The sequence below is a fragment of the Prunus avium genome, chromosome 1 (assembly GCF_965620075.1).
Source record: "Prunus avium chromosome 1, drPruAviu1.hap1.1, whole genome shotgun sequence".
NCBI lineage: Eukaryota > Viridiplantae > Streptophyta > Magnoliopsida > Rosales > Rosaceae > Prunus > Prunus avium.
Genome location: NC_142284.1, coordinates 46,509,712 through 46,533,906, shown reverse-complemented (window position 1 = coordinate 46,533,906; position 24,195 = coordinate 46,509,712). Strand labels below are relative to the sequence as shown.

Below are 24,195 nucleotides of genomic sequence, written 5' to 3'. Positions count from 1 at the left end.
GTTCACTATTCCTTCCCTATTGTTTATGCAGAATAAATGCTCTCATTATTTACGTTAATGGGTGGGACGTTATACAGTGAACGTATTTAATAAATCACTTCTGCCAAGATGATAGTATCCAATTGTAGTTAATACTCCAATTAAGGACACAACTCAGACTTTTTCATTTTTTTGGTCGGAATGAAACTTTCGTTAAACCCACAAAACAAACACACTGAATCTTCATGCAAAACACAGGAAGAATTGATGACACATCTTCCAGATGATGACAACACAGGTACATAGAAATCCTTTCTCAACTAATAATTTCGCAAAGGCCAACAGTAATAATTTCGCACCCAAGTGTGAAGTACTGTCACACACATATGATCGGCTCTGTGCGAAGTAATATTAATGTGGTAGGTCGGTCGTAGAATCAATATCAAATGAATGAACTGTGCATATTCTGAGTTGTGTACAGTTACAAGGATAATGGCCCAAACTTCAATATTCTGAAGTTTTTTTTTGGAGAGATTATTCAAAAGTTAAAAAAAACCCATTTTAATTGTTTAGAAAAGGAAATATATTAAAACAAAAATCTGTAAAAAAAGGCAAAAGGAAAAATTAAAAACAGAAACAGAAAGATATATAGGAGATGATGAGAAGAAATACTTACCACAGCTGAGGGAAGGGGGAAGAGGGTAGCTTGGTTGTAAGAAGCGTGGAGGAAGACGGACGTAGGCGTGAGAGAATGAAATGAAAGAGCACTGAGATATTGGCACGGCTCAATCAAATTCAGAAGGGAATTCATCTTCTCTGAGTGAACCGGGCCAACATCGCAGTAACTATTTCAATCAAGTGTAGCCAAAATTACATTCTTACATATATGATATATGCCTGTGTGCTTATTTCTTGTACCTACGTTGTATATATAAATATATATATGCCTAGCAAATTAGCAATTAGCTAAACAAGAAAGAAAGACGAGGAGAGTATGATTAAAAAGAGTGAGAAAAAGAGGGGAAGAAAGCTATAGCAGTGAGAAAAAATGGGAATGTCATGGATCATTATTTAAGGAAGGAGTGAGAAAAAGAGGGGCATTGCAGGGTGCTGGTGGTGCATTAAAAACCCGTAGCTACCAAAACCCTTGGCCAAGGACCATAGCATTGAATACATACCAGCCAACGTCCCAACCCCATAATATTCTCCGCTATCTTTCTCTATCTCTCTCTCTAATATCTATCGGCAGAACTACAGTCAGGCCCTCTACCATTAATAAGGGAATCTCGCGTTGGGCTGCATGATTCCTCTCATTAACAAAGCAAAGGCAGAGGCAGAGGCAGAGGCACAGTCTGGGTCTGCAGAGGAAGCATTAATAAAAGGGGATCAAATTTATAATATGAATATAACGCCTTCCTCCCCCCTCCCCCTCACAACTCACAAGGAGAGCCATGCATGTAGTAAATATATAACGCTTGCTCTCTGCATTTTAGTTACTACTTGTGGAAGGAATCTCATCTGTCAACACATTGACAACGACGACGATATATATGCCATTTTTGTACGTTAATTGGTTTCTTTATTATACTAGTTGATGAAATTCAGTTGAGTTTGAACATCTTATTCATTTCCCAGTAACACAATCTGGGTGGGGGTGGGGGATGTGGTTTGTCGTTAGGGTCTGCTGAGTTGACTGGGTCAACATAGATGAGATGATGAATCACCGTCGACTGAGTCACCCAAAGTTTTTTTTTTAAAATTTTTAATGAACGGTATGGCCCAACTTGAAAGAAGAACCTAGCCCAACATTTTGTTTAAGGTAAGGTAGGCCCATCCAATGTATGTGTTCTTTGTTTTGTTTTAAAGATTGGGTGCAGCATATATGCTAGACTAGTCCACTTTATATATAATAAAATGTGCCATTTGATAAATTACAGAAAATTAGATTATAATATTAATATTAATGAATGGGTCTTAGTTATCCAAAATTCAATCCAATATGCAATTGTGTGGAGTCCGGAGACATATAGTATACATTTGAAGCACAAAAGCGTGGGTGTTTCCTCAGTTTCAGTGGGAGTGGGAGTGGTCATCATATATCACCACAGCACAGCACAGCACATGACATGTATTATGCATATATAATATATACATGCTCTCTCTCCCTCTCTCCCATTAATCCATTCATTCCTATAATATTTTATAGTTATTAACAAACAGGATAGGATAAAATCATACATACACATGAATCATGATCCATGATGTTTGCCAATGAGATACACGCGACGCGGGGGACAACACAACATGCTGCATGTATATGGATGTCTTCCACTATTATTATTTGGATTCAATTCAACATCCCTTTAATCGGGAAAACATGTTTTTTTTCGTTTTTCCTCCCAAACTAGTAATATTCACAAGTCAACAATGCATCACACACATACATATATATATATACATGGATGGTGTTACGTATATAAATAGTTGATTACAAAAATGAACAGGGCAACTGCATTCAGTTCCAAGAAGATTCCAACCATGGACATTTTTGGTATCCAAATAGGCGAATGGGTCAGATTCCACAAACATATATATACCAAAAATGTCCATGGTTGGAATCTTCTTGGAACTGAATGCAGTTGCCCTGTTCATTTTTGTAATCAACTATTTATATACGTAACACCATCCATGTATATATATATTATATATAATAGGTGATGGATTAAAATCTAAGCCGGGAAATGTCTACCCACCGGGAAAAAAGTATGCTATGATAAGATAAAGCTTCTCATTCTCAACGAATGAAAAATAAGAAATAGAAGAAGAAGAAGTTGACAGACCAATAGAAAAACAGATTTAGCGTAGGTTGAGTGGAAAATGAGATAATCCAGCACACAGCTGATTGGGTTGGACTTGGAGGGGAGAGGCGGGTCCCCGTGGTGATGCTATCAACGAATTAATAAGTTGAAGGATGAATATTTAATTTATATACAACACATAATTTAGTTGTTAATGGATTATCGTTAAATTTGTTTAATGGACGAATCCAATAAGGATAATATCAGCAGGCGGTGATTCGGTGAGTGGTGATATAAGCAAAGCAAAGCAGGGAAAAGCTAGCATTGTTAACTTGCAAGAATCCACGTCAACATCAACACAAACTTGTGGGGGTGCGCAGTACGCCTCTCTCTCTCTCTCTCTCTCTCTCTCTCTTAGTCTCTATTAAGACAAGAGAATCACATAGACGGACAGACAGACGGAGACAAGAGAATCACATAGACGGACAGACAGACGGTGAAGTGAAGAGAAGAGCAACGGGCTCAATCTCAAAATCGGTAGCCATTTCTCTTTCTTTTTGTACACGCAAGGACACTCAATAATCCACTGTCGTAAACGCACAAGTATTAACCAGGTCCGGGGACAGCTTGCTTAATCGGATTCGGAAACGCACCGTTTGGACTTTGATCATACTCTTTATGTGCGTGCTGCTAGCTCTTGATGGTGGGTGAATCATGGAAGACACCGAGAGTTGCTGTAGCAGGCCCGTCGATTTCTCCCCCACTCTCACCCGAAAGCAGAAGCTCAAAGTCAATATCTACAACGAAGTTCTCCGTCGACTTATGAGCTCAGATGTCGCAGACGCCAAACTTGCTGGTTTCGAAGATGAACTCTGGGCTCATTTTAATCGCCTCCCCACTAGGTACATACCTCCAAACCCTAGCCTTCTCTCTCTCTCTCTCTCTCTCTCTCTGTGTATTTATCTATGTATGTAATCGTTGGATGGAATTTCAAGCGCCTACTTACTCTCCTGTTTATTTTTTACTTTCAATTTGTTTCTTGGTAACGGGTCATGCCTCCTTTCTAATTCCCGTGTTTGTTTTTGTTGCATATTCCTTGTTGACTCTGCTTCATCAGAATCTTTGATTCTTTTTTATTCTGTCTGTAAAAATGGATAGATAAAATAAAATATGTCACCGTCGTCACATGACTTTAGTAAAATTAAAAGTCTTTTGAATTGTGCAACCGGAATCTTTGAATTTATATTACACTCCCTATAAATAAATTCGTCCTCTTTTTCTGAGAATGTGTTCTTCTTGATGCTCCATGGGGATGGATGGATTTAAGTTGGCCGTAGATTGATTGCTGAGAAAGAGAAAGCCAAAGGTTAAAGGGCAGTGAAAGATACGTTTATTATTATTATTTTACTCTGTACGTGGACTGCACCGACCCACCTATCCACCCATGACCCACCCACCCACTCAAATACATTATATAGGATAGGTGTCCAAATTTGGTATAATTCGATAATATGTATATATTTTGCTCATGACTCAAAATGGGGAAGTTGTTTCCTTTTGACAATCTTTCTTGTCTTGATCGAAACCAGACTAGTATTACAGAATGGCTTCTTTTGGACTGAAACTCTCTGTCTTTTTTTCCTTTTTGGGTTCTGTATGACTTAATGTTGGCTCCGATTTGATGAGATGAGTGCTAGTACATTTACATTAATATGTATTATAAGCTCCTATTTGAACGGTTGCTTGCACTGCGTAATTACATTTGTTGACCTGATTTTCTCTTTGAACTGAAGGTATGCGTTGGATGTGAATGTGGAGAGGGCACAAGATGTTCTCATGCATAAAAGGTTACTCCTTATGGCACATGACCCTGCCACAAGACCTGCAGTTGAAGTCCATCTTGTGCAGGTAATTTATACACAAACATACAAATGTATGGAAACAGTTGAATTTTTTATTTTTTATTTTATACTCAAATTCAGTTATTTTCCTACAATGGTCTGGGGATTTCTCTTTTTGTATCGATACGACTCTGTTCTGTGTTGTTTGATTCGTCTTAATTTGTTGTTCGGTCATCTGTCCTGTCCACTTATTGCTTTCTTAATGCATCTGTGCAATTTATCTCTTATGCAGGTTCATTCTGCTTCTGGTTCAAACTTACCCAGGAAAGCGGATGCTCATTGTTCTGCTTATGCTAGCAAACAGAGGCATGGTTAAATGAATATCTATTTGGATTTGTTTTCTTTATTGAAAACAATTGCTTTTTACATCTCTCATATGCTACCCTCTTTGCATTTCTCATATATCCAGCCATCCGCCACCAGCTTTTGGTTTGTCACCAGACCTTGAACTTGCTCTTGAAGCCGAGCAGTTACACGTGCACCATGGGAATAACACTGTGAACGCCAGTCAACTTTATACACGGTAAGTAGGTTTGAAATACATCTTTTATGATTTTGATCTTTTTTCTCTAGTTCTGTATTTATTTTCATTTTACCGCTTAATCAACTGTTCATGTTAGTAGGTTCGATTTCATGGATTCATATCTAATTAACTTTTCTATAATTTTCCATTGTTCTTATCTAATTAACTTTGCATATACTTCAAAATTTGTAGGCCAATGCATGAAATTACTATTTCAACTAATGACAAGCCCAAACTCCTCAGTGAGGTATTCTTTTTTCCTTTTAAAAAAAAACTGTTGTCTAAAATAGCTATTTTTCCATGTCAATCAATATAATGTGGTTTTTAATTGGCATCATCTTTCTTGATAACTCTTAATGATGTACTATTGTTAACATTTTAAGCTCATCTCAAGGATTTATATATATATATTTTTTGCATAGCATGTGATGTGTATTGCGTATTCTCTTAGAAAAAAGATACGTTTTGCATATTACACGATTCACTTACAGTTCTGACATAAGAAAGGCATCTAACTTCATATTTGAAATTCCGACAAATGGTGAGGTTGAAATGCACATGTTTTACAATGCTTATGATATAATGGTATGGAGCTGGAAAATAGTCAAGGGGGGGCCATATATTCTATACAGGAAATTTGAGGGGGCCTGGTTCGCCCTCCCTCTACCCAGTATTTTTATGCTTAAAGACTTCCTCAAAGTGTATGGTCACCCTGATTCTCACCCTGAATCTTGACCTTTTCAGTGGGTCTGGAAGGCTTGTGACTGTCTTGAATGCTTTGACCCTGCATATTAAACCCACAATGGCTATCAATGGGAGGAAACCTGTTTGGTCAGTTATGGTGGGTGATTTGTTGAGATTAAAGTGAATGGTGGACGAACACTACTTGATAAAGAAAAACGAAAAGAAAAGAACTGGCTGTATCACTAGAGGTCGATCTATTCCCTATTTTATTTGGCGCTCCTCCCCCGCCCTCTTCTAAATCTTGTGTCATACCATACATTAGCGTCAAGGGGGTCTCATCTTTATATTTTTTGTAAGACTTGGTTGTTGCAGAATTACTAGTTCAGATACATACATTGTCGTCTCTTGTATCGCTACTTGACTCAGACTTTCATATGTAGCATATCAGTTTAATCAGCAGTAGATAAATTTGATATTTGTCTGCAGATTGTTTTAATTTTGGAGATGTTATCTGTAATAGTATTATAGGTATTTCTTTTAGAACAAGGATATTTTGTGTGTTTAATCATTGTTTCTCATTACTGTTACGATCTTATGTTTTGCATCAGTTGACATCCTTATTATCTGATATTGGACTGAACATTCGAGAAGCACATGCTTTTTCCACAACAGATGGCTACTCTTTGGATGTCTTTGTTGTTGATGGTTGGGCATGTGAGGTATTGTCTTGCCTTGTTCGCATTCTGCTACAAAACCATAACAGGTCACTTTGCTTAAGGGGAAATATCTAATTGTAGCATGAGATGGGTTATTTTTATTTCAATGTTGCAGGAAACTGAGCGGCTTAGACATGTACTGGCCAAAGAAATACCATGGAGTGAGGTAGGTCCCTTTTAATGCTTACTTATTATTATTATTTTTTAAATTTCTATCACTGATACAATTTTCAGACATATGTTTGCTTTTACTAGGGAGAGAATTTTTCTTTCCTCATTTTTATTTATTGGCTTCTTGTTGTGCTCATCCTTCAGGAAGTTCATATAAAACCTAGAAACAAATTTGTTTGTTTTTGGGGTTTTCTTTTCTGGCTTTTAACTGAGGTTCCAGCATTGAATGTTCACTTCCATTAACTTAATTGTAGTTTAATTTAAAACTATGTACCTTATAGATTGGCCATCTAGTCCAATGCAGCGTCGGTAACTATTTCCATATTGTCATGAAAGGTTAATGAAACTATTGTGTTCTGATAAGTTTAAGCATTATGCTTTAGCTAACCATTTGGTTATGGACACAAGTTTCGTGACCCCGATCTTAAGGGGCCAGAAAAGCAAAAGCAAAAGCAAAAAGTTATCTTTCCATCTTGCCTTTCAAGAATTTGGCACATGTGATATGAAAAGTTACCTAAGATTTGTGATTTAGCTGTGGAAAATGCTCATTTATGTTACTATGGTAGCACTCACCAGTCTATATGGACTTGTTTTTGTTTTTGTCTCAAGGTGAGAAATGTATTCTAGTAAGTTTAATGCCTTCAGTTTTGCTTAGTATATTTTGATGTTTCTGTCTATATCTTGGCTGGTTCTTGTTTTCATGTTCAGCATTTTCCCTGGTGATATATGTATTTCCAAGATCTAGGTAGTTATTGCATGTTTTCTTTTATTAATTTTATTTTCTATATACCAAGTACCAATGTATATGAAATGAGTGTTGCTAATACTTGTAAACAGGCACAATATCTGCAGTCTCTCATTATTTTGTCTGTGTTGCAGAAGAATCCTTGCTTGGATTATAGTGTTATTTCCCCTGTTCCAGAGCAAGAGACTGGAATGATGTTTACTAATAGTCATGTAAGCTCACTCAATGAGGAACAAGATATTTGGGAAATTGATGCAACCCTGTTGAGATATGAAAAGAAAATTGCATCTGGATCGTATGGTGATCTGTAAGTCCTGTCACAATTTTAGGGCATGTTTACTTGGTATATGAGTGCTTGTTAATAGCTAAGTTGATTGACCCAGGTTTCAAGGTAGTTTCTGTGGTCAAGCTGTGGCTATTAAAGTTCTTAGTACTGAGCGCCTGAATGAAACTATGAGGGAGTTTACTCAAGAAGTCTATATCATGAGGTCGGTAATACAGTTACTCTTTATACACGAGGCAAATATAAATCCTTTGTGATCTTTATGGCCGAAAGGCTGCTCTCAGCAGCCTGTTTCATGCATTTGATCTTGCAGTTCTCAAACTTATATCATCCTTGCAGAAAAGTTCGGCACAAAAATGTTGTTCAATTAATTGGAGCATGCACTAAACCTCCTAAGCTTTGCATCGTTACTGGTAATTTCAAATGACTTCTGTGCACATTCTGTGCCATGCTTTGTATTTGTTTATTACCAACACATGGTTTTCGGTTCAATCCAAGTTCTGCTCTTTTATATTTCTTTTCCCTTCTCAGAGTTTCTGTCTGGTGGAAGTATGTACGACTTTGTGCATAAGCAAACAGGTGCTTTATCACTTCAGTCCTTGCTCAGAGTTGCAATTGATGTTTCCAGGGGAATGAACTACTTGCACCAAAATAATATAATCCATAGGGACTTGAAAGCTGCTAATCTTTTGATGGATGAAAATGGAGTAAGATCCTTTGTATCTCTTAATTATGTAATGTAATCAGGTTTTCTTGTTACACCCCAAAGAAAATGGAGAGAAGGTCAAATCTAATCACCTCTGACCAAATTGGATTGGAATGAGGCAAGCAATCTCATTATGTCAGGGCATTGCATCATTAAACTTTCATAACCTTGCATAAGCAAAGGGGTGCTTTATTATTGCATTTGTATTCGTTGTCCCTTCTTTTTGAATAGCTTGCATTTATCCTTTAAATTTATATACTTTTATTTATTATACTTTTCTCAAAATTAAAGGGAGGCATGGGCAGGCGTGTGCATTCTTGTTCTTGTTTCATGTTGCTTCTTCTTGATAGGAGGTTATCAGGTTCTTCCAAGGCTGTACATAGTTTTAACATGGCGATCTGAATTTCATCATTTCTTTTTAAGGTTCAAAATTCTTGTTTGACAGGTTGTGAAAGTTGCTGATTTTGGCGTCGCTAGAGTACAGGCGCAATCTGGCGTTATGACTGCAGAAACTGGCACTTATCGTTGGATGGCTCCAGAGGTCTGTGTTCTGTAGTTATTTATTCACGGGTATTAAGTATTAACCATTTCATTTGCTTATTGGAATTAAGCAAATGGACAACAAATTCCTGGCCAGATAACGTTTAGTTCTTTAAATCTTGCACATGTTAGTCATTAAGGAAATTATTGTACCTGAATATTACCATGAAGATGTTTTACAAGGAAGGAACTACAACAAATTATCATATTGTGTGTTTATTATGGTTATGGAAGATTTTATTGATCACACTAGTAGCTTGATGAATTTCTTGGCTTTTGATGATGGTTATTATGTCTATGCTTATTCCTGTCTAGTGTCTAACACATGATTGCTTGGTGTTGATGAAGGTTATAGAGCATAAACCATATGATCACAAAGCTGATGTGTTTAGCTTTGGGGTTGTTCTCTGGGAGCTGCTTACAGGAAAGGTAATCTCTTTTATACTAGAAAATAGATGGGTGGATTTTTCTTCCCCTGAAGAAAAATGCTACGTTCAAATCAATGCTTTTGTTTATCTTTAAAACTAGTTCATGGTTGCACAGACTTCACACCATCATCTGTCTATGTTTTGTGACTGAAATGTCAGCTTCCCTACGAGAACTTAACTCCGTTACAAGCAGCAGTTGGCGTAGTCCAGAAGGTATTTCTTTTACTTTCCCAGCAATATAAGCCTGCCTTAATATTTTTCTATCTTATTTATTCCTGATGGGAGTTCATATCCAGGATCCCCGAGTTGTTCTCAGGTAGGTGATCCCAATTAGTGGAGTTGACTTTCCTTTTCCTGATGAGAAGTTGTCCTACCTTTTAAGTACCTGGTAGCCTGGTAAAAGTTGTTTGCCATGAAAGATAAGCTAGCTATGTGTAAAATAGGGGTATTATCTGAAGATCTGAATGACTTATTAATGCCCAACCATGCGAGCGAGCTGGGCATACATGCCTTTATAATTTTTAATGAATAAGGTCTCAAAACTAGAAGTGAAGTCTATTAATTGAGTGCTGTTGGGGCATGAATTTCAGGGTCTGAGGCCTACAATTCCAAGGCACACTAATCCAATGTTGGTGGAATTGATGGAGAGATGCTGGCAGCAGGACCCATCATTGAGACCTGAATTCTCAGAAATTGTAAAGATGTTGCAGCACATAGCCAGGAGGGTACGAGAAAAGATCCAACACTAACACTAGCTAGTCTTTATTTATTGCTTGGTTCCGGTATGCAATTTTGAAAAGTTATAACCAAAGTTTTGGTACAGGTTGCAAATGGAAGCGAGGATAGACGAAAGGGAAAATCAGCCAAAGTAGTTCCCACGTTCAAGCAAGACAGTGAATGAGGTTTTTGTTTATAAATTAATACGTGTGTAATACAGTGTCTAATGATCATTGATCAATCAAACTCTTCACAACTCCTTTCTTTCCCTCCCTCAACTTTATATGCTCCGTTGGGTTAATCTAAGTAATGACTAGAGACTCTTGTGCTGATTCATTGCATTTTGTTTATCATCATCACACATTAAATATTCATTTAACTTCAACCCATACCATACGCCTATACTTATAAAGGGGATGGCGTGTTACTGTTATGTTATAGATTAACAATAATGAAAATTGAGCAAAAATGGATTCTAGTGACGGTGGGGTTTAGAGATGTTTTCTTCTTTTAGTCCTTCCTCATAGAAAAAAACAATTCAACCTCAACCGATGGACAAAGATTCTTCCCCGTCATAGATGATAGCACGCAAAAATATATTATTCCCAAATAATTTTTGCGCCAAAACCGGGTGCTGGGAATCTGATGCATTGCTCCTCCTTTTCATCTCGTGTCTTTATTTTATTTTTTTTGTTTGTATAAAATAATCTTTGAAAAAAAACTAAGATATGGACAGGCAAAAATATTTCACAATTTTATTTCTTCTTTGGCCGATTATAAATGATCTTGAACTTGGGAATGTTTTTTTGTTTTTTTTGTTTTGGTTGGAATAACTTGGGAATGTTTTTTTTTTTTGGGACGAAAACTTGGGAATGTTTTAGTAAGTGATTACAGAGATGTAAACCAGACGAGGACTTTTCATCCACAAAAAGAAAAGGAAAATGATAGGGAGACCAACTTTGAATACCAACTTGTGTACCATCTCTCTAATAGAGCGTATGATCCATTATATTGGTAGACTCCACCTCTATTAGAAAGATGGTACACAAATTGGTATCTAAAGTTGGTCTCCTCAGTGCACCCACCCTTTTTGCTTTGGGCATAATTAACATTCCTGAAAAACACTGCGCATTCGCGAATGGTGGTGATAACACTGTAGTTTCAGTGCTTTTTTCCTTTTTTTCTTTTTATGAGGCAAGTATTCCCCACTTGCTCTTGCACTGCAGTTCCTTAGTTGGAATTTTTGAGAAGGTCTTCTGTTTTCAAATACACTATAAGTTGCTGGCGGAACCTCAAGCATCAACAAGAAAGAAGAAGAGGACTGTCAAATGGCCCAGAGGGAAGGACAAGTAGTAGTGAAGATCGACAGTTGCGGTGCTTCTTGTAGCAAAGAAACAACAAAGATGAACGGAGAAGCAATTCCAACGACAACAGTTGGTGGCTCACCAGAAAAACCCACTGAATCTTTTCGACGAAGAAGCAAAGAGTTGTCACTGCCAGACGCTCCCTCCAACTCGGGTGGAGCTGAGGTTCTGAGATGCAGTTCCAACGCTTCCTTTTCTCGGAACTCGTGGAAGCCACCAATGAGCAAGACCAAGTCCAGGCTTCTTGACCCACCTGAGGAATCCTGCCTAAAATCAGATAGAGTGGCGGGTTCTGGACGAGCGCTTGGAAAAGATGACGATGATGCTTTGGATGACGCCGACATTGAAGACATTCCAGAAGAGTATAAGAGGATCAAGTTCAGCGCACTCACATTGCTTCAGTGGGTGAGTCTTGTTTTTGTTATAGCAGCCTTAGTTTGTAACCTTTGGATTCCAATTATAAAGAGACAAACACTGTGGGATCTTCCACTGTGGAAATGGGAATTATTGGTTTTGGCCTTAATTTGTGGACGTTTGGTTTCGGGTTGGGGAATTCGGGTGGTTGTGTTCTTTGTAGAGCGAAATTTTCTCTTGCGAAAACGGGTTCTGTATTTTGTTTATGGCTTAAGAAAGTCTGTCCAGAATTGTCTCTGGTTGGGTTTGGTTTTGGTTGTGTGGCACTTCATTTTTGATAAGAAGGTTGAGGAGAAGACCCAGAGTAGGATCTTACCTTATGTAACCAAGGTTTTGATTTGTTTTCTGGTTGGTACCTTGATATGGCTTCTGAAAACAATACTTGTTAAGGTCCTTGCCTTGTCTTTCCATGTCAATGCCTTTTTCGAACGAATTCAGGAGGCCTTATTCAATCAGTATGTCTTTGAGACGCTTTCTGGTCCCCCTCTGTTTGAAAGGCAACATACAGAAGAAGAGGAAAAGGTCGCCGCTGAGATTCGGGAATTTCAGAATGCTGGGGCTACTATGCCTCGTGAGCTCAGGGCAAGTCTTCTTCAAAGGGCAAGGAGTGGGAGAGTTATAGGGAGTGGACAACAAAATAGCCCCAGAGTAGGGAAGAGTCCTAGGGTTTCTAGGCCAATGTCTGGGAGCCAAGATGAGGAAATCCCAGTTGACCACTTGCATAAGCTAAATCAGAAGAATGTATCAGCTTGGAATATGAGGAGAATGGTGAATATCATCCGGCACGGGTCCTTAACCACTCTAGATGAACAGATACTGAACTCTGATATTGAGGACGACTCTTCTTTGAAGATTGAAACTGAATGCCAAGCAAAAGAGGCAGCCAAGAAGATATTCCTCAAAGTAGCCAAGCCAGGGTCCTCGTAAGTTTGCATGATTTCTTTTGCCATTTGAGATTGATTTGATTTGATCCTCAGCTGTATGTAAGCTATGTTTAATTACACACTTAATGGTTTGATTATACAGTACTTTATTCTGTATTTTAGTGTTATTTCTGTGCAGCAATTTGATTACCTGCTCAGATTGAAAACTCAATGCCTTCTTTATAAACAACAGAGGCATATAGGGAAGTAGTCTATGAGACTTACAGTCAACATGTTGTGATAATGCATTTTTTTGTGACAGATACATTTGCCTTGAGGATTTGATGCCCTTTATGCATAAGGATGAAGCTTTGAAGACAATTCATCTCTTTGGTGCAGCAAATGAAAGTGATAGAATCAGCAAGTCCGCTCTTAGAGATTGGGTGGTAATAATGCATTTCAACACTTTTACCTTTGTTCTTGCTATTAATCAGCAATTAAAATCTATGCCTGTCCAAATCTTGGAGAAGCAAAAGAGGTAATCTGTGCTTTCTGTCATTGATGAACCATAAATTGAACAAAGGATGTGTTTTTCTCTTTTCGTTTAGGTCAGTGCATTTAGAGAAAGAAGAGCACTAGCATTGTCTCTGAACGATACAAAAACAGCTGTGGATGAACTCCACAACATTTTAAACATCATTGTAGCTGTCATCATTGTGATAATCTGGCTTATTATACTTGGGATTCCAGTCTCCCACTTCCTTCTCCTCATAAGCTCCCAGCTTCTTCTGGTTGTATTTATCTTTGGGAACACGTGCAAGACAGTATTCGAAGCAATCATATTTCTATTTGTAATGCACCCATTTGATGTGGGTGATCGTTGTGAAGTGGAAGGGGTCCAGGTGAAAATTTGAATCTGAAGTTATGTTTAATGCGTATTATCTTATTGTTTATAATTACTTGATGTTCTTTACGTTCTCAGATGGTAGTTGAAGAGATGAATATATTAACTACAGTCTTTCTGAAGTTTGATCACCAGAAGATCATATACCCCAACAGTATTCTTGCTACCAAGCCAATTGCTAATTATCATCGTAGTCCTGACATGGGAGATGCTGTTGATTTCTGCGTTCATATCTCAACTCCTTTGGAGAAGCTGGCCATAATGAAAGAAAGAATACAGGGGTATGAATTGGAATGGACCCATCATTTTTTTATTTCTCCCTTTTTTTTAATTTACAATTCCTTCTAATGATAGTTTTACGTTTGGAAACAACACATCCAATTAGAAAACATTTGTTGCATAAATTATTTTCCATTTAGAGAAAGGCATGTGATTTGCTGTCGGGTTATGTTTTGAAATGATATCTTCACTGTCTTAATTTGGACTGTGGCTGCTTAAAATGCTATGCAGGTATATTGAAAGCAGGAGCGACCACTGGTACCCGGCTCCCATGTTGATCACGAGGGATGTGGAGGATTTGAACAAACTGAAGATATCAGTATGGCCTACACACAAGATGAACCATCAGGACATGCTGGGGAGATGGACTAGGAGAGGTCTTCTGATTGAGGCGATGATCCAAGTGTTCAGAGAGCTCGATATTGAGTATCGCTTACTGCCTCTCGATGTCAATGTCCGAAACATGCCGAGTTTAACCTCCAACAAGCTTCCTTCAAATTGGACAACTTGTGTCCCGCCCGTGCTACCAGCAAATTAATTAAAAGTCTTCAAGCACTGGAAAGCTTGTAGTTTCAGCCTAACATCTAGATTATCGATATAGTTCCATTATGTATGTATGTATGCACCAAACTACAAATCCATCAGCGACAGTATTGAGCATATAATATTGAGAGAGACAAGCTTAGCTTAAACGCACAAATGTACTGTTGAATCTTGTTGACAACGCACATGGATGGATGTCATATAATTTATGCAAACAAACAGTTGGCCAAGAAACAGGAGGGAAAATTCATACTAGATTGAAGAACGTAAGAAACAGCTCAAAGGCCCAATACAAAGAACAAAACCCAAAATCCAGAAACCACACTTACTGGGCCAACAGTCAGCAAAATCAGCACAAGAAAAAGCCTCCTCTTTTCTTTTTGGGTTGAACTCTATATTGGGCTCTTTAGCCGATGCTGCCAAAACATATTCTCCGCTGCGACTCTCTGTCTCTCTCTCCCAGCCGCCCCCTCTCTCGTCTCACAGAACAGAAGCAACTTGCCACCGCCGCTTCAAATCTCACAATTTCTACTCTCTGTTGGTCATCAGTTAGGCGATTAGAATACTCTCTCCTTCTCTTTCATCTGGCTGTTAGTTATTGCTTGTTAGGGTTTGGAAGTTTATCTAATGGGACCCTGCTTGTGTTCTGATTTTCACTGATTCAAAGTTGTCGATTGTTTGAAAATTTTGACCCTCTTTTTCCTTTACAATAAACAAAACTCCTCTAAAAACCTTACTCTCCAACGTCAAGAGTCCAAAAGAATGGAAGAGAAGGATACAACAAGCCCTAAGACAACGCAAGAGCTAGCAATGGAAGGCCAGAAGCATCTAGAAGAAACCATAGAGGCAGCTTTCCAGATCCTCTCCTCCATGAATGACGAGCTCTGCAACCCCACATTGTGGTCCACCACTTCCTCTTTTTCAGCTGCTACAAACATAGCAAATGGTCCTGCTCCCCACGCAAATGGTGTCAATAATGGCGATTCATCTTCTTCTGAAAACACTTCTACCCATCACGGAGACTTAATTGGTGCTGGTGGTTCTGGCACCGGAGGAGCTCTTGAAGAGGCTCGGCATCGGTATACGAACTCTGTGCGCTTACTCCGTGCTGTTCTCACTGCGATTCCCAACTCTCAGAAGGTTAATTCAGAAACCCTTTCCTTTAATTTGGTGAATTTATCATAATTCTTGTCTATTAAATAGTCAAATTAGACACTACCATGATATACACAATGCACAGAGTTTGCAATTTGAGGTACAAATTGTCATTCCTGCTCTAGTTTTGTTTCTTGGTCACCCAATCAATGACATATATCGCGAGAAGATTACACAGCAGTGCAAATTGACTTTCCAAAACTTTTTTTTTTATGTATTTTTATTTAACCAATGCCAATGATCCAGTACAGCGTGATTTCTTCAACTTCAAGTTCTTATTTATGTGATGGAGGGTTCAGTACGATGTTTGTTTTATAAAATAAATAAATAAACAAAACCCTTGATTGATTTACACGCACTGTTGAACTGAAAGAGTAAGGATTTGTATTAACTTTGTGTATGAAACTGATTGAAATAGAGTAAGGGGGAGACTTTTTAACCCACTGACTTGAATGAAATGTTTGCTCCATTTGCTAGGAATCTCAAGTTCGGTGCAATGCAGCAAATGCTTCATTACAAAATTTAGAATTATGTGGTGTATATGTGAACATCTATTTGCAGCGATTGTATTTCTGGACCTTATCTCAGATCAACATGTTTGTGAATCTTATTAGCTAATATGCAGTTGTTTTCTTTTTAACAGGCACCATCTGAAACTAGTTCAACTGCAGTCAGTTCAGAATCACCAGCAGATGAAGCTGAAATTGAGAAGTTAGATGAGCGAGCCTCCAATTTGAGAAAGGTAATGTTACATATGTAAAGGAGTTGGATTTATTTGGAGTGTGCGTGTGAATTTGCTTCTAAAGGGGTTGAATTTTATTTGGAGGGTGCATGTAAATTGAAACACAATGATGGTACTACCAGATGGATCACCAAAAAGAACAAGTTAAACAATCTTCGTGACAGCTTTTGCTGAAATTATTAGCCTTCCTAGAGCTCATGTCTTTAATGATACTGAAGTTAAATCTGAGACCTTAATCTTTGAAGATCTCTATTTGTGTTGTTAGAATATTTTAAGAAATATTCTACTAACTGTGTTTTTATTTGTAGGAGCTTGCAAACAAGAATGTGTATATCAAGTTTCTTATAGATCAACTACGAGATCTTATTACTGACATATCAACATGGCAAAGTCCTTGTTCCATCTGATTTCGAAATGGATCTAAAAAATATAGTGTCCTTGCGCACTGAAGAACTCTGAAGGTGATTTTGCTTTAGTATTAAGTTTGCACAATCTGTGATATTTACAATTGTTTATCTCTTCCAATCAGTTTGGCGAGGGTTTGGTTATGATTCCACAGGGGAAAATTTCACGAGGAGAATATTAGATGAGAGATACAGTAGCGAAAGTTTGTAAATCTTGAGACATCTGAAGTTAAAGATCAAGTTGTCGAATCAAATTTCCGATATGATTAGTGCCTTCCTTGAATTCTTCTTCCATTGTCATGCATGTATTAAAAGTTTTATTTCAATTATGTATTAAAACTTCCATTGTCATGCTGCGTGTATTGTTGTGGAAGCCTGTTACTGGGTACATCAACCCAATTCATCTCATTCTCTTCCTCGGAAATAAAAGTAAATGTGACAGGCCTGGCATGGCTCGCGTGTCTTGTTCCTTTAGTCTTTACATTATTTGGACCTCAGGAGATGTAGGGAACCCAAAATTATGTTTTTTAAAGCCCAAACCAAAGTTGGCCCCATGAAATTATGTTTTTTTTAATTCACGTGTAGTTGGTGGTGGTGGGCGCCCATCAAACCAACTATCTTTAAGTAAGGGATAAAGTGGCAAGGCAGCTCGTCGTGCTTTTGTATGGTGTAAAACCATACAGGAAGGCACTAATTAGAAACTCCAGAATAGTTCTACTCTATAGAAAGAAAGAATCAAATTCAATCCAATCCATAGAAAGTGTAATGGCGACTACTCCAGTGAAGGTGTACGGACCACCCATATCAACAGCCGTGTCAAGAGTGTTGGCCTGTCTCCTGGAGAAAGGCGTTGATTATCAGCTCATTTCTGTCAACATGTCCAAAGGCGAGCACAAGAAGCCTGACTATCTCAAGATCCAGGTAGCTATCATTTCCCGCATATCATTGTATTCATTCTCACTTAATATCTCATTTTCATTTTCATTTTCGTGACATGGTTGTAACAGCCGTTTGGACAAGTGCCGGCTTTTCAAGACGAGGACATCTCCCTCTTTGGTATGATTCACCTAACAGTTATACAGTTTGGCAAATCAATTTCCTTTTTATTGTTCAAATAATAATTATGGGTAATTGGATTGTTGTATGCATTTTATTTGTATTATTACTCGTGTAATTTTCAGAATCCAGAGCCATATGCCGGTACATATGTAACAAGTACGCGGATCAGGGAAACAAGGGGTTGTACGGAACGAATCCATTGGCAAAAGCCTCCATAGATCAGTGGCTGGAAGCAGAAGGACAAAGCTTCAGCCCTCCAAGCTCAACTCTGGTGTTTCAGCTCGCATTCGCACCAAGAATGAAGCTGAAGCAAGACCAGGGAGTGATAAGGCAGAATGAAGAAAAACTGAAGAAGGTGCTTGACGTGTACGAAAATAGGCTCGGGGAGAGCCGGTTCTTGGCCGGAGATGAATTCTCACTGGCCGATCTGTCCCACTTGCCCAACGGGCACTACTTGGTGAATGCCACAGACAGGGGAGAGCTGTTTACTTCTAGAAACAATGTGGGGAGGTGGTGGACTGAGATTTCGACACGAGACTCGTGGGAGAAGGTGGTGGAGATGCAGAAGCCTACTGCAAATTAGATTTTCAGCCTTGCACTTGCTTGCTGCTTCACCTTTGCTATGGCATCGGTTTAACTTAATTCAAGGCTTGAATAAATTATTTGTGATGTTTGGAGACTATTTTGGTCTGGTTTCTTTCTGGTGTTTTGTTCCCCCGTCTTTAACTATTGTTTTCTGGTTTATAAAATAATGTAAAGCGGAGTAGTTTGGCATTTCTTGATTGGTTATGTAATAATGGTTTATCTAAATAAGTAGTACCATGAGATTCCCCTTCATTTTCACTGGATTCTTTGACTAGTGAGAGAATTACACGCAAAGAAAAAGAAAAAGGGATGCAATGCCAGTGTGAATTATCTTTGATTCCTCCTCAAATCAAACACAAATAGGCGCCTTTCCACTTCCCGTGTGGGGGAACATGGTCTGCCACTGAACTGTTTTTTTCCTTTTCATTTTAATTTATTTGGGCTTGCGTGTCCCGTGGTTTCCGCTTGTGATTGTTCTTATTTCTTCATTAAAAAAATACAAATAGGAAGAAAAATAAAATAATTAATTGGAAACAAATACATTGGGCCCAATAAGACACGTGAAATTGATTGGATCAAAACAATAGCATCTTTGGGCAAATGAAACCATAACAAGCCTACTACTTGGAATGGAAGTGGAACCTAAAATCCATTCGCAGTCCAAGTCCAAGAAAATGGAAATCCAGTCTGGCAGCGAGAGCGCGAGAGACCTAAAAAAACAGATGCAGAGAATGGAGATGACGGAGGAGGAGGGTAATAGGAATAGGAAGGGGGAGGTTAGCGTGGAAGAAGGATATAGAGAAAACAAGATAAAGAAAGCAAGGCTGCAGTCGACGCTGGTTGCCCTTGTGGATGATCCTATACTTTCCGATGTTCCCAAAAATCCAACCTTATCCGATGTCGACACCCTCATCTGCCTCGAATTGGGCAGCGCCATGCGCATCTCTGTCCTCAAGCTCGACGCCACCGCTTTCGGTACTCTTCAAACAATTTCTCAATTCCAATTTTTTGTTTTCTTTTTATTTGTTCATCATAAAATTCTAGAATTCGAAGCTGATTTTGGTTTGATTTCATATGCTGACTGAAGATGTGGCGCTCATGAATTCTGCTACGGTCAAGGACCTTAAAGTTGCAATAAAAAAGAAAATCAACGACATGGAGCAATCCAAGATGGGTCACCGCCACATTTCATGGTACTAGTATGTTTGATCTCAATACTTTCCAAAACGCTTGATACACTTGATCTTGTGCTGCTACTTAATAATAATTATACTTTGTGTCTTTGCAGGAAGCACGTGTGGGGGAATTTTTGCCTCTCATACCATAATGACAAGCTACTTGATGACAATGCTGCACTTCAGGATTTTGGCATCCGCAACAATTCTCAGGTGTTTTTTTTATATATATTGTAACTGAATCAAGCTCTAGGAAATTTATGTCTCTCATGGTAGTATTTGATATCAACTACTTACTTGGGGCGTTGTTCATCCGTAATTTCATCATATATATGTCCATGTCCAGGTGCATTTTGTTCCTTATGTTGCGCTCAAGGATTCTCATAGGCATTCAAAGAGGAGGAGACACCGCTTCTTTCACGGCCTTAGCAAGCTTTCTTGATGCATAATGGATAGTTTTGGTATCTCTCTCTCTCTCTCTCTCTCTCTCTCTCTCTCTCTCCTTCGCTCATAGGCAGTAGAAGTAGAGTAGGCTGTCATTAGAACATGTCTGCTGATGAATCTTTGATGTCCAATCATCATCGTCAAGGATGGAATTCATATGATGTGTTTTGAAGACTATGCAAAGAAAAGATTGCAGCCCTGCACTGCACTGCACGACCACACGTTCAATTTATTATGTTTCCTTGCTGCATGCAGCTGAGCCGGATCTACAAACTGTTTTTTCCCCTTGTTTCTAATGAATTACCATATTATATATTACAAGCTAACTAAAACCAGAGAAACAGACGCATTCTACACAGAAACGATAGAAACAACCAGGAAGGAGTTGTTGTTAAGTGCCCCTCGCATATTAAAGCTAAAGTTTAGGAATCTGATCATCTTGCACCGTAAAATGGTTGCATAAACTTTCTTTTTAACAACCAGAGACTACTTTCTCTCTCATATACACGCACACCCCAAAGCTCATTCAATCTCTCGACTCTCTTCTTAAGCTCTAGTGATCAACTTTCGTTCATTTCCATGGTCTGCCTGACTCCCGAGCTTCATACTCTCCTTGTACTCTTTCAACTCTTTCTTGTATCTTTCTTTGTCTTGCAACCCAATATTCTGGTAAACCTATAAACAAAGATGACAAAGGATGTGACAAATCTGCCCCAAAAACAAAAACCAAAAAGGAATTGATAAAGAAGTTGCAGATCTAATAAAACAAGGTAATTTAGTTACCAGCCTCTCTTCTGCAGTGAGATTGCTCCAAGACTCGCCTATCATCTTGGTAAACTCCCTTTCTCTGTTTGGGTAGAGGGACTTGAGCTTGTAATGCTTTTCAGCAAAATAGAAATTATAGCCACTCCTGTTGGGTTTCGGATAGTTGGGATCTCCCCTTCTTCTCCTCCTCCTCTTCGAACCCAAAAGACGACGAGATCTTTTGGTGTATGGTACAATGGCATTAACAAGTTGGGGGGCTGGACTAATTGGATTAGAAGAAGGACCTGGTAGAGGCTGCTGATTAGGATGGTAGAGTACTCCGCTGAGAACTTCCGAACCCAATTTCACAGTTACGAAATAGCCACAGTCAAATTTCCCATCAATGGTTCCCGTACCTGGAATAATAATACAAAGCAGCTAGTTACATTAGGTATGAATGCTATGATAGGCAAGCCACTCCAATCAAATCTAAAATGTGCACGTTTTTATGACAAATATCAAATTCAGTTCAAGCTGATGGATCAATGATCAACATCTCTACATGCTCCGAAACAAAAAGAAGGAGCTTTTTGGCAAATGACACAAAAGACTCATTCATGATACGAGGTATTGGAATCACTCGTTGAAATCTTGATATTGGTCTGGTCCCGTATGTCACATGTGGGGTGATCATCACTGACCTCGACCCGTCGATGGATATTGTATTGTGATACAATTATCTATGCAGTTACAAAAATACCAGAAAACCCAAACCTAGAACATGGATAGCTTAGCAGCCGCATATTTGTAAACATAAGATAGGGGAGTGGGGCCCTGAGAAGGTGAAACTGAAAATACACTCAACTTTCCACATATGCACGTTGGTTTTTCTTGTTCTTTCTTGACCAAAAAAAAAAATTAGATGGGAAAATTGCAAAGTTTTGGTAATTCATAATTCAGTGAAATGATAAAGGTCACGAAATATTCCTTATCAAAAGCAAGCCAGACGTGCTGATAAATATAAAATTTTGAGGCCGAGAAAGCACATCAAAAATTTGTGGTTGTGTGATTGAAACTATTCTTATCCAGTAGGATTTTTGTGTATCAATCAAGAGTGATGGAGAGGCAGGGTCGAGAAAAATGAACCTACCTTCAATGACATGCGGACAATCTTTTATGTGTTTGGGGGAATATTCCACCAGAGCAAGCTCAGGTTTGTCTGCAGACTCAGAACGGTTACTAATGGAAAATGCAGTAGCTGCACAGAGAGAGAGAGAGAGAGAGAGAGAGAGAGAGAGAGAGAGAGAATTAAGTTAGACCCCCAGAAATCTAAAAAATAAAAGTCGGGTAGAGCAACAAGAGAAAGATTATAAATAAAATAAAATAAAAAAAAAAAGAAAGCGAGGCAAGAAATAGAAATACCTGTAGGGGTACATAAAGGACCCTGTGTCTTAAAGAAGTAAACCTGTTCATAATGGTAGAGAAGAGTTGAGTAGTGTTTCCTCAACACAAAAGAAGCGCTTGTTGTTGTTGGGGAGAACATGAAAATGGCACCCACTTCCCTCCATTTCTTCTCTGCAACAACCTACATAAAAACCATCATCTTTTTCCTTTAAAGCAAAAGTAAAATAGTACAATAAAATGTACCTGAAAAAATACTTGTACTTTGGAAATGAGGGGATAGATAGCCGAACCTTCTCAAAGCCACCCCTCCGTGTTACCTCTACATATAATATGTGCAAATCTAGCTCCTTTCCTCCAATCACAGGGATCCTTAGGAGGAACAAAATAAAGGAGGAGGTGAAATAATACAATATATATTAGAAAGAGGGGGAGGGGGGGAACAAAAAATTGCTCAACTTTAAAAGTTCCCATAAAAAATGCAAGGAGACGAAGAAGGCAGGCTTACATAAACTTGGTATTCATCTTCAAGTGGAAGCGCCTGAGAGTGTCCCAGAAAACGACAGGGTCTTTGACAACTTCCTCATGGGTAGCATGGGGTGTAGGATAATGCCTACCCTGCAACCCATTGGAGCCCCTGTTACCGGCCACCGGCGACATCTCTTCCCTGCGGCGACTTATTCTTTACAGGGCTCGCCGGAAAACCAAGAACGGCAAAGGGTGTGATGGGTAAGTGAGTGAGAGATAACAGTAATGATGATAAGTAAAGAAAGCTATGATTTCCGAGATAAAAGTTTGCAATTAAGCTACAGTAAATAGTCTGACCAAAGTTGAGTTGTTAATAAAGAAGAGAACAGTGTAGTTTGGACGCGTGGGATGTAACGGTTGTGCAAAATTGGCTTTTTCTGTGCATTTTGAAACCCTAGTCTCCTAAATTAAATATTAATTAAATAGTGCTTTGCTTGCTTATTAATTTATGAGTATTTATTTTTCATTCAGAGCAGAGCTCGCACACAGTTTATATATTCATAAATTCATAATCAATTAACTATTAGCTACACACTTCCCTTCCCTTCCCTTCCCTTCCCTCCTCCCATTGAATTGAAGCTGTGTCTCTCTTGTATTTAGTCGATCGAAGTCTGACATCTCTGCTGCATGCAGCTGTTGCTGTAGCTTTAGCTGTGTCTGCTGTCTGTCTGTGTAATCTCTCTGAGTCTGAGGAAGGGAGGAGGGAGGAGGGAGTGGTGAGAGCTGAGACAGGAGAAAAGGCACTTCTCTCTCTTGTCTTGTGCAAAGTCCAAGAGGTTGACATGCACTTGAAAAGAAAGGTTTCTTGCTTCTGAAACAAATCTTGGGGTACATCTGCTGCTAGATATCTGACCTCCCTTTCTCTGACTGATTGTTTCCAGTGCACTCAACCCATCGACCTAATCCAGGACACGCTAATATTTGAGCCGTTGATTGATATACACAAAAGGCTTGTATTTGTTTCTTTGACTCCGGTCATTGGGCTTCTGTGGGCCCCCAGGTTTATTATCCATTGAAAATAAATACTAGTATATTTGGTGACTTGACTTTGGTTTGGTCCTTCACCTTCACCACCAGCAGGAGGAGGACTGATCAGGAGCAGAAAAACTTATATGAAACGGGGATAGTATTGTTTTGCTATCACACGAGTGTTTTTCAACAGAGAGAGCGAGAGTGGCTTAAGATTGCTGACTAGGAAAATCTATTTTGTCTTTTATTTTGAGTTTCTTATCTCTCCAGTATTTTATCAGCAAACTTTGCTTTGTATATTAAATAACTTCTTGTTGGGTTCCAAGGCCCAGAAAGAAAAAAGAAAAAAAAACACTCGTTGTGTTTGTGGCTTGTAAGTTGTAACGGAATTAAATTTTCTATTATGGGCCACCACCAGCAGCCTGTTTAGG

The 24,195-nt window shown here is 38.7% G+C and overlaps 6 protein-coding genes across 14 annotated transcripts; 5 read left to right on the top strand and 1 right to left on the bottom strand.

The window, feature by feature from the left end:
• Window positions 1-3,041: 3,041 nt before the first annotated feature.
• LOC110746658 (serine/threonine-protein kinase STY46-like) lies at window positions 3,042-10,527 on the top strand. Of its 5 annotated transcripts, none has more exons than XM_021946901.2 (17): window positions 3,047-3,314; window positions 3,472-3,679; window positions 4,571-4,685; window positions 4,911-4,984; window positions 5,088-5,201; window positions 5,394-5,448; window positions 6,494-6,604; window positions 6,717-6,767; window positions 7,652-7,824; window positions 7,901-8,005; window positions 8,140-8,213; window positions 8,332-8,507; window positions 8,952-9,047; window positions 9,395-9,475; window positions 9,634-9,687; window positions 10,065-10,199; window positions 10,298-10,527. In XM_021946901.2, exons 2-17 carry the CDS (start codon window positions 3,492-3,494, stop codon window positions 10,373-10,375), a joined length of 1,680 nt encoding a protein of 559 aa, XP_021802593.1. In that variant the 5' UTR covers window positions 3,047-3,314; window positions 3,472-3,491; the 3' UTR covers window positions 10,376-10,527. The 5 variants fall into 5 exon arrangements, 3 of the variants coding, with proteins under 3 accessions (XP_088102759.1, XP_021802593.1, XP_021802591.1); XM_021946899.2 differs by having other exon boundaries at window positions 3,049-3,314; window positions 3,392-3,679; XR_002525014.2 differs by lacking the exon at window positions 10,298-10,527 and adding an exon at window positions 9,771-9,790 and having other exon boundaries at window positions 3,042-3,679; window positions 9,590-9,687; window positions 10,065-10,139.
• Window positions 10,528-11,292: 765 nt separating this feature from the next.
• Window positions 11,293-14,715, top strand: LOC110746657 (mechanosensitive ion channel protein 8-like). The gene is made up of 5 exons (XM_021946898.2): window positions 11,293-12,892; window positions 13,155-13,278; window positions 13,441-13,734; window positions 13,815-14,017; window positions 14,247-14,715. Exons 1-5 carry the CDS (start codon window positions 11,520-11,522, stop codon window positions 14,551-14,553), a joined length of 2,301 nt encoding a protein of 766 aa, XP_021802590.1. The 5' UTR covers window positions 11,293-11,519; the 3' UTR covers window positions 14,554-14,715.
• A 121-nt stretch (window positions 14,716-14,836) lies between these two features.
• On the top strand, window positions 14,837-17,142 carry LOC110746660 (mediator of RNA polymerase II transcription subunit). 2 transcript variants are annotated; one of them, XR_002525015.2, is made up of 4 exons: window positions 14,837-15,698; window positions 16,357-16,455; window positions 16,764-16,916; window positions 17,015-17,142. XR_002525015.2 is itself a non-coding variant. In XM_021946903.2 (3 exons), exons 1-3 carry the CDS (start codon window positions 15,321-15,323, stop codon window positions 16,860-16,862), a joined length of 576 nt encoding a protein of 191 aa, XP_021802595.1. In that variant the 5' UTR covers window positions 14,837-15,320; the 3' UTR covers window positions 16,863-17,142. The 2 variants fall into 2 exon arrangements, 1 of the variants encoding a protein (XP_021802595.1); XM_021946903.2 differs by having other exon boundaries at window positions 16,764-17,142.
• Window positions 17,143-17,483: 341 nt separating this feature from the next.
• Window positions 17,484-18,761, top strand: LOC110746659 (glutathione S-transferase). The gene is made up of 3 exons (XM_021946902.2): window positions 17,484-17,780; window positions 17,867-17,915; window positions 18,041-18,761. The coding sequence occupies exons 1-3, from the start codon at window positions 17,625-17,627 to the stop codon at window positions 18,499-18,501; spliced, it is 666 nt and encodes a 221-aa protein (XP_021802594.1). The 5' UTR covers window positions 17,484-17,624; the 3' UTR covers window positions 18,502-18,761.
• A 359-nt stretch (window positions 18,762-19,120) lies between these two features.
• On the top strand, window positions 19,121-24,017 carry LOC110746656 (Ubiquitin-like superfamily protein). 4 transcript variants are annotated; one of them, XM_088246634.1, is made up of 5 exons: window positions 19,121-19,478; window positions 19,591-19,696; window positions 19,792-19,891; window positions 20,025-20,139; window positions 23,677-24,017. In XM_088246634.1, the coding sequence occupies exons 1-4, from the start codon at window positions 19,133-19,135 to the stop codon at window positions 20,118-20,120; spliced, it is 648 nt and encodes a 215-aa protein (XP_088102760.1). In that variant the 5' UTR covers window positions 19,121-19,132; the 3' UTR covers window positions 20,121-20,139; window positions 23,677-24,017. The 4 variants fall into 4 exon arrangements, with proteins under 4 accessions (XP_088102760.1, XP_021802588.2, XP_021802587.2 ...); XM_021946896.2 differs by having other exon boundaries at window positions 23,429-24,017; XM_021946895.2 differs by lacking the exon at window positions 23,677-24,017 and adding an exon at window positions 20,268-20,372.
• LOC110746654 (HMG (high mobility group) box protein with ARID/BRIGHT DNA-binding domain-containing protein) lies at window positions 20,508-23,435 on the bottom strand. Its single transcript, XM_021946893.2, has 6 exons — window positions 22,776-23,435; window positions 22,561-22,639; window positions 22,289-22,451; window positions 22,017-22,124; window positions 20,906-21,282; window positions 20,508-20,797 (listed from the first exon to the last, which is right to left on the bottom strand). Exons 1-6 carry the CDS (start codon window positions 22,925-22,927, stop codon window positions 20,669-20,671), a joined length of 1,008 nt encoding a protein of 335 aa, XP_021802585.1. The 5' UTR covers window positions 22,928-23,435; the 3' UTR covers window positions 20,508-20,668.
• Window positions 24,018-24,195: the final 178 nt, after the last annotated feature.